This window comes from Colobus angolensis, unplaced genomic scaffold (genome assembly GCF_000951035.1).
Source record: "Colobus angolensis palliatus isolate OR3802 unplaced genomic scaffold, Cang.pa_1.0 Scaffold63, whole genome shotgun sequence".
Taxonomy (NCBI): domain Eukaryota; kingdom Metazoa; phylum Chordata; class Mammalia; order Primates; family Cercopithecidae; genus Colobus; species Colobus angolensis.
In genome coordinates, this window is record NW_012119932.1 from 9939471 (window position 1) to 9950652 (window position 11182).

The 11182-nt window shown below is 42.0% G+C and overlaps 1 protein-coding gene across 1 annotated transcript in view; it reads left to right on the plus strand.

The window, feature by feature from the left end:
- The window catches only part of CUBN (cubilin (intrinsic factor-cobalamin receptor)), a 315183-nt gene that overhangs the window by 293456 nt on the left and 10545 nt on the right, over window positions 1-11182 (plus strand). The window contains 4 exon segments of the mRNA XM_011963893.1: window positions 5579-5741; window positions 6091-6296; window positions 9342-9489; window positions 10544-10724. Of these exon segments, the coding sequence (XP_011819283.1) occupies window positions 5579-5741; window positions 6091-6296; window positions 9342-9489; window positions 10544-10724 (698 nt within the window).

An 11182-nucleotide genomic window follows, 5' to 3' on the forward strand; every position in this document is an offset into this window, starting at 1 on the left:
ACTCCATCTCAAAAAAAAAAAAAAAAAAAAAATCACTATCCTATCCTAAAGGCAATGAAAAGGAGAAATAAGGAGAAATAAAAGGAAAATATATAAAATAGTGTGTCTTCGCATATGTGAATACTCTAACACTGCTACACAAAGTCACATAATAAAATAGATTCCTTTTGTATATAGAATGGTGGTGAATAAAAAGTATAAATTTAAACAAATACGGGTGGGTTATATTTTCAGCCCACATGCCAATAGCAGCATCACCATCTGCAACGTGAGTTTCCAAAGTGGTGGAAAAACTCAAAACAAACATTTCTAAACCAAAGTATAGTCTTCCCTCAGCTTACACAATAATTACATTTCTGGAAATTTGGTGCAAAATGAAACTGTGCAAAAATATTTTTGTGTTTATATATAAAATGGATTTAGGTTCTGGGATCAAATAATTATAAACAAGTTTTTGGTTTTTTTTTTACACAAATATCTGACAGGACATTCGAAAGTTATGTGGGACATAAGTTTTCACTTTGCAAAACTGTCCTGTGAATTACTAAGTGTCCGTTATAGCCCCAAATTATAATGATGACCCCAAAACCACCACACTTGTGCAAAGCACTCCCTCCGGGGTGGTACTGACCTCATTGAGAAGGTCTGACTTAACGCACCAGGCTTAGCCATTCAGTCTGTGTCAGACACTGGAGCAGAGGAGGGGCTGTCCATCTTTGGGGAGAGGATCAGCAGTCTGTGGAAGGCATCACGTTCCTGTCCACGTGTCATACCTACCATTCATTCATTCTTTCATTCAGTCAGTGTTAATTAGCATACCTACTATATTCTAGACATTGCTCCAAGAACTAGAAAAGAACATTGAGATTTTAGAAAACAATACTAAGAAAACTCCTGCACTTGTAGAGCTGATTCTAATCATTGCTTCTTTGTGGCTTTTTCCCAGACATCTGGAACTAGTATAACTTTTCTTTCTCCAGAAGATTCCAAAATGGGTCAGAGTTTAGCCCCAAACCTGAAAAGTCACTCTCTATTCTTCTTCCCATACGAAATTATGCCCTGGAGTGTTGCCCAGCAGATCCCAGCAGAGGTTCTGCCATAAGATCAAAGAATTCATGAAGATACTCTGAGATTCTGCTCCCAGGAAGAGTATCAAAATCCTCTTGTGATCACATTCCCGGGGAAAGATTAAAAGATAAAGTCCTAAGGATATTAATGTATGAAATTATTACATTTGAAAAGAATTATAGTCCAGGATCAAAGTCTATTGTGCTTGTGCATTAGAAGTTCATAGAAATTAAAATCCGAAAATTTTCTTTCCCAGTTTTTCTAATTGCTCAAGTCAATAGCTGGGTGAAGTGTGGGATTTTGCCATGGTCATAGCAGAGCCTGCCTGCCACTAGATTATTTGTACAATGCCTTCAGGACCTTTAGCAGATTCTAAAACTATCAGAGTTCTAAAAGTTGGGAAAATATAACATTCTTCTCATCTGCAAGATTTAGAATGCAATTGAAGCTCCAGGTCCATTGCAGTTGTACCAGGAAATGTATGCTGCCAGCTCTTTAGCAGATTCTAAAACTATCAGAGTTCTAAAAGTTGAGAAAATATAACATTCTTCTCAGCACTTACCCACATCCACAAGACTTAGAATGTAATTCAAGCTCCAGGTCCATCGCATTTGTGCCAGGAAATGTATGCTCCCAGAATGTGGCCCGTAGCTGCTTATAATGGGGTAGATCCTAAAGGCACCATTTATATCCCAGTTTATATATGATTCCCCCTCTTCGTCATTGGATAGGGGACCCCGCAACGCACTGCAGGGCAACCTGGCAAAAGTCTGTAGCAGAGATTTAGTGTTATCAGAGAACAACAGAGCAGATAGAGACCTTGGGCTTGACGCACAGGAGTTTAGAGCCTCCTATGTCGGTTATCCCAAGGCCACAAGCTATTTCAACTCACTTAGGAGAAATCTTACTGTGGCAATGAACGAACTAACACAAGACCAGCTTGGGGCCAGGTGCATATGTCATTTCCTTCCATCCAGCCCTGGCTTCTGCCTCCTACCTTCCTTCACATTTACCAGTTATCCGTGTAAAACCCAAATCCGATCTTACATCATGTAGGATCAGATCCAGACTCCTTGGATGAAATGTATGGAACTTCACAGCTTTGTTTGTTGGACTTCGTCATTTCTCCTGTTCTCTCACCCTAGCCTCCAGTCCCAGTGAAGGGGGTCAGATGTTGTTGACATGCCATGCATTTCACACTTCCATGGCCTGGCATTCATGTCTGTCTGGCTGGGATACCCTTCCTGTTTTGTAGGTCTGGTAGATTTTTTTGTGACAGAGTTTCGCTCTTCTTGCCCAGGCTGGAGTGCAGTGGTGCAATCTTGGCTCACTCTGCCTCCCAGGTTTAAGCAATTCTCCTGCCTCAGCCTCCCGAGTAGCTGGGATTACAGGCATGCGCCACCATGTCTGGCTAATTTTGTATTTTTAATAGAGACGGTGTTTCTCCATGTTGGTCAGACCGGTCTCTAACTCCCAACCTCAGGTCACCCACCTGCCTTGGCCTCCCAAAGTGGTGGGATTACAGGCATGAGCCACTGCGCACGGCAGGTCTGGAAGGCCTGTACTTACATTTAACGGCCAACCCAAATGTCTGTCTCCATCAAGTGGGTTCTCATGATACACTCCCATTCTTTTATTGTGGCACTTATTTTTCTCTATTTTGTATATAATTTATATACACACATATTTATGTGTATATATATAGTATATGTGCGTATATACACAAATATATGTATCTGTATATTTAATTTGTAGACCTTTACTCTCCTTTGTTTATGAGAGAGTCTTACGTCTTGAAGGTCTAGAAAGGGCTTTATACATCCTCGTATGCATAGGATCTAGCACAGAGGCCTGGCACACGGGTCCCAGAATAAAAATGCTTGCTAATATAAATGTGATCATAAAGACAGCAATGATTATTATGAAATTTTAACTTGTTTACCGGAAAAAGTGCATAACCTAAAACTTGGCACATGTGTTCTTCCATGAAACAAAGGGGTGAAGATTAGGAAACTCGAGTTTCATCTGATTCTGAAGTAACTAAAATCATGTTTAAGTTGGAAAGACAGTGCCATCTAGTGGTGCATTTCTTTTTCTTTTGCAATGACGGGTTTTTGTCATTCCTGTCTTATATAATCCTAGCACTTTAGAATAATGGCAGTGGTCATGGTCATGGCTGTTCTGCAGCCTTGAGCACATCATAGTTCTGTTATGAATTTAATATTTGGAGTTAGATACACACAGATACTCATTTTAGAAATGCAATGAAGATTACTCAGAAGAAAATGTTTTCTAGTTATGTGTTTGAGAGAAATCCAAGTACCCACTATTTCAATGGATGTTTCTAGAAGGATGCCATGGCTCGAAATTGTCCTGGGTGCTGGCAACACTGCAATGAAGAAGTCAGACAGAGTCTCCCTCTCCCCACCCGTGGGACTGACACGCTTGTTGTGAAAAAGACCGGACAAAGCAAATAAACAATAAATAAGATCAGTTTTGTTTATAATAGGAAAATAAAACAGGATGATGCCGGGAGAGGGCAACATTCGCTAGCACGGGCTTCTCTGAGGAGGTGACATGTGAGGTGAGGGCCCATGACAGGGAGTCCTTAGCTGTGCGGACTCAGCTTCAGCTGAAGAAGGAAGAGCCGCAGGAGCAGGGCCGTGGGCAGTCCCCCTCCTGGGATGAAGGGAGTGCAGCCAGCCGTGAGGTACGGGTGGCCTAGGAAGGAGGCACAGGCCAGAGCAGCCAGGGCTTGCAGACCGTGGGAAGGAGCTGGAATTTTACTTTAGGTGCAACGGGGACCTGCTGGAGCATTTTAGTCAGAGCAGGAGCATCATCTCATTGGAGTTTGCAGACATGCAGGCAGTTCAATGGAGAACACTATGGCTGCTCTGGAATTAGGTCTATTAAGATGTTTCAGTGGGAACAGGTGAAGGACGATGGTGGTCACCTGGAGATGGAGCCCTCTGGGATATATTTTGAAGGTAGAATGGAGTGGTTGTGGAGTGAAGACAGAGAGAGAGGAATCAGAGATGACTAAAGTTGTAGGCTTGAAACATTGAGGTAAAGATGGCTCAGGGAGAACAGTTTTTGGGGGGGGCTAGTGGGAGAGAGGAATCAAAGCACTTGTTTATTTATTAGATTTTTATTGAGTTCCTCTCATGTGCAGACACTTTTCTAAAAACTGGGAACATGGCAGTGAGCAGAAAATAAATCTGTGCATTCATGGAACTTGTATTCTCTTCAGCGGGAAAGATAATGAAATAAACAAGTTAGCCTGGGCAACATAACAAGACCACATCTCTAAAATGTTTCTTTTATTAGCTATGCATAGTGGCATGTACCTGTAGTCCCAGGTACTTAGGAGGCTGAGGTGGGAGGATCACTTGAGCCCAGAAGTTCAAGTTTGCAGTGAGCTGTGATTGCAGCACTGCACTCCAGCCTGGGCAACAGAGTGAGACCGTGTATCACAAAAAAAAAAAAAAAAAAAAAAAAAAAAAAAAGCTAAATATGTAGTATATAGAAGAAGATAACACTTGTGTGGAGAAAAATCAAGCAGGAAAGGAAATGGGAATGTTGGGAGAGTTTGCATCAGGAAGGCCTTATTGAGTTGGGGATACCTTTTTTTTTTTTTTTTGAGACAGTATTGCACTGTCACCCAGGCTGGAGTGCAGTGGCATCATCTCAGCTCACTGTAACCTCCACCTCCTAGATTCAAGCGATTCTCCTGCCTCAGCCTCCCGAGTAGCTGGGATTACAGGCGTGTACCACGACGCCCGTCTGAATTGGGGATATGTGAGTAAAGACCTGAAGGAACGTACGAGGACAAACTATGTGGATGTACAGGGAAGAGCATTCCAGGCAAAGCGAACAGCAAATGCCATACCCAAGAAGCAGAAGCATGCCTGGTTTGACTCAAGAAGCCAAATGAACAAAGTGGAGACAATAAGAAATTAGATCAGAAAGGACAGGGGTGGCAGAGGAGGAGAGACGGCCATTGTGATGGCTTTGGCTGTTCTATTGAGTGGATGGGAGGCAGTTAGGAGGGTTTCAGTAGAGCAGTGGACCTGGTCTGACTTGGATTTTAATAGTATCCTCTTAAAGACATTTTGAGAATAGACTAAAGAGGAACAAGAGCAGAATCAGGGACTTCATGGGAGGCTCAGTGATCATCTAGGCAAGAGATCAGAGCAGCTGGGGCCAGAGTGTTGGTAGGTGCAGTGGTTAAGATAGCAGTAGGTGAACGGACTCTCATGACACATTCTTTTTAAAACCATAAATTACTTTCCCAAACAGGAAAAAAATGTTAGGCATCATACCAGGTCTTTACTGAAAGTCATAATATAATCAATCCAATTATAATTCTGTTCCTAAGTTACAACCACCTCTAAGAACATCAATGTAAAATGTGTAATCGTGACCTACTGTGATTTCACATCCAATTTACTGTGAAATATGCAACTTTTTTGTAAATAATGGAGAAGTAATAAATTGTTTGTCTTCTCAGTTATACGATGGGGATAGTGAAAATGCGAACTTGGCTGGAACATTTTGTGGTTCCACCCTACCTGCTCCTTTTGTCTCTTCTGGTAACTTCCTTATGGTTCAATTCGTCAGTGACTTAACATTAGAAAGGGAAGGATTTAATGCTACATACACCATCATGGACAGTGAGTAAATAGAAGCATTTTTATAAGTTATGAAATACACATGTATTTATGCACTGAAAAGAATGCCCCGCTTATTATATCGAAATTTCAATGTTAATTACTAAACTCAATGTCAATTACTATCTAAACTCAATGTCAATTGCTAAACACCATGTTAATTACTCTATGTTTAAGCTGTGGTACAAATTTGATACAATCTTTAGTCAAGGATATAAACCTTGAATTCTTAATAGAGTGATGAAAATATAGCTCCTCTGGGGTGGGAGGCAGGGAAGACAGAATTTTAAAGACTGCCTGAGATGCGACATGAATAAAATGTCTCCTGTGTTGCTTTTTCTTCCCTCCCCAGTGCCTTGTGGTGGAACATACAATGCCACTTGGACCCCACAAAATATTTCATCACCCAATTCATCAGACCCAGATGTCCCATTTTCCACCTGTACTTGGGTCATTGACGCCCCTCCACATCAGCAGGTCAAGATAACTGTGTGGGCATTACAGCTGACCTCGCAAGACTGCACGCAGAATTACTTAGCGCTTCAGGACTCACCACAGGTAACAATTATAGGATGAATGACAGTCACATCTAGTGACCTTTTCACCAGTATTTGCAAAACACTTGAAGTAATGAAGCCATGATTAAATAATTTTCTAAGTTAGTTCCAGCTTAATGTGTTTTTCATCTGTACACACAGCCCTCCAATCAGGTGTCGAGAAACTTGAACTTGGTCATGTAGGTCCAGAGCTCTCAAAGCTTCATGTGCCTAAGAATGCATTAAGATGCATCTTAAAAGTGCGTCCTCCCTGGCCCACCCTCAGAGACTGAATCCCCATTTATCTGAATTTTTGACAAACACCTCTGATGTTCTGGTGCCAATACCAGAGCTCCACGGACCATGCTTGGAGAAATACTTATAGTTAGTGGGATTTACGTATAGGTTGAATCGAAAGGGTCAATACAGAACACAAGAGAATCAGTGAAGAGGCCATTTGGCACCAGTTTCAGAGGTCTATATTCATGGTAATATGAGAGAGATAAAAAGAAAAGGGCCGGGCACGGTGGCTCATGCCTGTAATCCTAGCACTTTGGGAGGCCGAGGCAGGTGGATTACCTGAGGTCAGGAGTTCAAGACCAGCCTGGCCAATGTGGTGAAACCCTGTCTCTACTAAAAATACAAACAATTAGCCACGTACAGTGGTGTGCGCCTGTAATCCCAGTTACTTGGGAAACTGAAGCAGAAGAATCGTTTGAACCTGGAACCTGGGAGGCGGACATTGCAGTGAGCCAAGATCGTGCCACTGCTCTCCAGCCTGGGCGACAGAGCGAGACTTCGTCTCAACAACAAAAAGCCACTTTGAACTTTAAAAAATGCTGAGTCTGTATTTCCTCTGGAATAAGATGTTGAGGATACAGTTGGATACAAAGTGGGATGTTGACCAAAGGCCCAAAGATTTTTGTGAATCATCATTATCATGATAGGTAATTGAAATAATGAGAAGAATGAGATTATCCAGGGAAAATATGTAAAGAGAGAGGCCATGAGCTGTGGATGGATACCAGGGAGAACATCTGAGAATACCTAGATTGTCTTTCTGCAGTTTGGGGAGCAACTAACCCTCCCCAGTTCATTCCAGTAAAATGCCCCATATGCTGGACTAGTAGAGTCCCATCTGTCATCTTCTGAGTTTTCAAGGTCCTCTTCATTATAAATCTGGGGTCCCCTGCTTCTCACGTGGTCTTGCTGGGGAGAGAAAAGTCCAGTTTGTCTGACTCCAGTGTGGAGAGGTGTGAGATGTGCTGGCAGCTGAATAGGCCCTGGACTTGCTCATTTTTGTGCAAAGCATAGACACTGAGATGAGTTCCCAAGGTGGACAAGATGCTAGATTATCGTTATTCCATTGGTAATTGTTTTCAGGACAAAATCCCTATTACCCAGTGGTACCCTAGAGGACTTAGAGTCAAGTGGAACAAGGCCCTTTGGGTGAAAGCTCTTTCAATTTCCCCCGGCTTCATGAAGCTAAGACAATGGGGATCAGGGTGGACCACTAAGTGGGACACAGAATGGCACTTTCAGGGCACGAGGCACCAGCTGGAACATAACAGCAGCTGGAGCAGCCTCGAGTAAGACCCAGTGTTTGTCATGACTGAATAATGTTTTCCACTGAATGAATACAGGAAACAATCAAGGGTTTCAGACTGGGTAGGTAGGGAGGAAAGACAAACAATGACGGATGAGCCCTGAGAAACTGGGATTTTCGGGGTATCCAAGAGTAGACAGAGCTGCCCTAATTGGCAGATCTTGAAGGAATGACGTGTAGGGTGGTTACAGAGGATGTACGGTGGTTAGCTGGCATTAGAGATGAACAGAGATGCAGAGATGGAAGTCACTGGGGTTAAGAAATACAAAGTGAAGGTGTTTAATGGCTTGTCTGTAAAAACACTGAAACCTCTAAAGGGTTCGGAAGGGAAATTGGGGGCAGGAGATTACTGTGAGCTGAGACACCTCAAGTCTTTCATAAATGAAGGGAAATAACTGGGAGAAAAGTAAATGAGAGTGATGAGAATGGTGAGAATATCTTTGGCCAGAGGTAGAGACCCTCGAAGGAAAACCAGCTTTGAGACGAGGATGGAAGCTGCGGTGGGGAATATGGAGCATCCCTCCCTTCCCCTGAGGCTGGCCCCCCACCCTTCCTACTCAATGAACTGTAGAGCATGGGAAAGAACAGCCTCTACCAGGAGGCTGCTGGAGAACCAGGTTTTGCTAAGGCCACAAAGTGGAAAGGCAGGGGATGTATACAGAGAATGACTGACAGTGTGTTTAAAGTTCACAGGATACAGCAAAGTTAGACAAGGACCAAGAGCAGGAGACAGTGGGAAGGAGGGGTGGAAGCCCCGAGCAGTTACAGGAGTTTTGCAAGCAGAGACAGGTGGTGTCTTTCAGTAAGTTCCTAAGGACTGCAGATATTAGAGACATGCTTGAGACAGGGAAGCTGCAAATACCCTGACTTTGGTACAACTTGTTTTTACCCAAGAACTGATGGGCATTCGACTGCATTCACTCAAGGTTTTTGAGAGGTGACGAGGGTTGCCCTAGTGTTACAAAGGGGAACCGGGACCTCCTGACGGGCCCCGGCTGGCTTGGGGGATGTGCAGTGGAACTAAAGGCTCTGACTAGATTTGCTAGGGGGCAGCAAGGGCTGGATCAGGGCGATGGTGGTTATTAGTCCCATGGAGCTCAGGACAATGGCAAAAGCCCCAGGAGGGGAGATCCAGTGAGCTCTCAAACAGCCTGGTGGTGCTCGGAGCAATGGCACAGGCCTCAGCTAGGAAGTTGCATGAGATGCGAGGGGTCTTGTTTTCAGCAGGGAAGTGTCTGTGGTTTCAGCAAAAACTTTGCCTCCCCTCCTCCTGCCCCTCTGGGAAGGTACAACTTGTGTCGATTCCAAGCCCAATGTGAGTCTTCTTGCAGAGCACTTCCAACAACAGAGCTAGTTTCCATAGTTAAATAAGCCATACTTTTATACGCAGTCTGATTTCTATTATGGCCCATTCTCTTCTGAAACTAAATCTAACATGATTTGGCTCCCATTTCACTTCAGGGTCACGGAAATTCAAGAATTAAGTTCTGTGGCAGAAATGCTTCAGCTGTGCCAGTGTTTTATTCTTCTATGAGTACTGCAATTGTCATTTTCAAATCTGGAGTTGTAAACAGAAACTCTAGAATGAGTTTCACCTATGAGATAGCAGGTGAGTCCTGGAACTTCATCTTTTATTCAGAAAAGCTGCCATGATCATTATAATTATTCCTAGAATAATTACAATTATTTCTAGAATTGACTCCTATGAGTAAATTAGGATTCATCAACAAAAACCACACCCATCTCTTAACTAGAACTCAGGCCCAATTTCGCAAATTACTAAAGTTTGTTTCTAAAGAGCTAAAGAGAATATAATACTAACCAAGATGGTTAGAATGCTAGCATTTTCTTCAGAGTATATAGTGGATTTTAAAAATATACCAGTTGGCTTTTTAATTATCCACTTAACCACATTGAATATATATTTTTATTTACAATAAATATATATATTTATTTACAAAAGCTTTATCAAAATATAATTCTCATATCATACAATTTACCCATTTGAAGTTTATATTTCAGAGGCTTTTAACATTTTCACAAAATTGAAAATCTTAGAAAATTATTTTGTGAAAATCAAAAATCCTTGAAAGGGCTACCTGATTACTATCACTGAGATGTTTATTTTCACAGAACACTTTATTTACTACTTATTTTGAACTGAGTCAAATGAAAGCTGCCTTTGGTTAAAACAAACAAAAGTACTTTTGGTATATTCTTTTACCAAAAACAAACATAAAAAAGGTAAAGAATGATTTGCCACAAATAACTCACCAATGGATTTAAAATCCTTGTGCAAAATTCTATCTTGGAGGTAGCGTTCTTGTCCTAAAAGAGAGTCTGAATGCTAGCCACTTCCACCTCCGTGTGATCAGAAAACTTCAAAGGATGCTCGAGTATTTGTCTTTAAAGGAGAAGCCTCCTGTGTCGTGCTTCCCATAGGGGTGTTTTTGTGAATGAGCTGCTGCATTGCACCTGTGTGTGCCGCTTGCAATTCACTTCACTGCTCAGGGTCTCAATTATCTCAAAGATAAATAAAGAAGCTGGATTACTTTTTCTAAAGTTTGTTTAAATGTAGTGATCTTTTTGAATGATTTCTGTGAAGTTGAAAGAGCACTACATACTGGAATGCATACATTAATTATGCATATTTTTCCTCTAAGATTGCAACAGAGACTATCACAAGGCATTTGGCAACCTGAGGAGCCCTGGATGGCCAGATAACTATAACAGTGACATGGATTGCACCATTACTGTCACGGCCCCCCAGAACCACACCATTTCTCTCTTTTTTCATTCATTTGGCATCGAGAACTCAGTTGAATGCAGAAATGATTTCTTAGAGGTAACATGCATTTGAATATCATTTGAATGAATTATTTAAAAGATGGTGGATCACTTAAGATTTTACATCTTTTCTCAGTGCTGCTAATACTATATGATTCTTATTTGTTTTATTAATTTATTCATTACCCTTTTATTCCCTAAACATTTACAGAGCACCAGTCCAAACACCAGAAATTGGGAACCTCAGGGCCCTCAGGAGACTCCTAGTCTGGTGGGAAGGACCAATGGGGTATAGCCAATTACAGCACAATGTGTAAAGGACTAACTGGGTCCAACATGGGTAGGAGTCCCTAACTCAGTCTGGGAATTAGAAGGCTTAAGAGAGCAATATGTAAGTTGAGACATAAAAGGATCAGAGTGAAGTCTAAGGACAACATGCTGATTCTTCAAATGAAACAGAATGATACCAAATAGCTCACGTCATTTCCCTGACAGCTACAGTAAGTTTGGGGCAT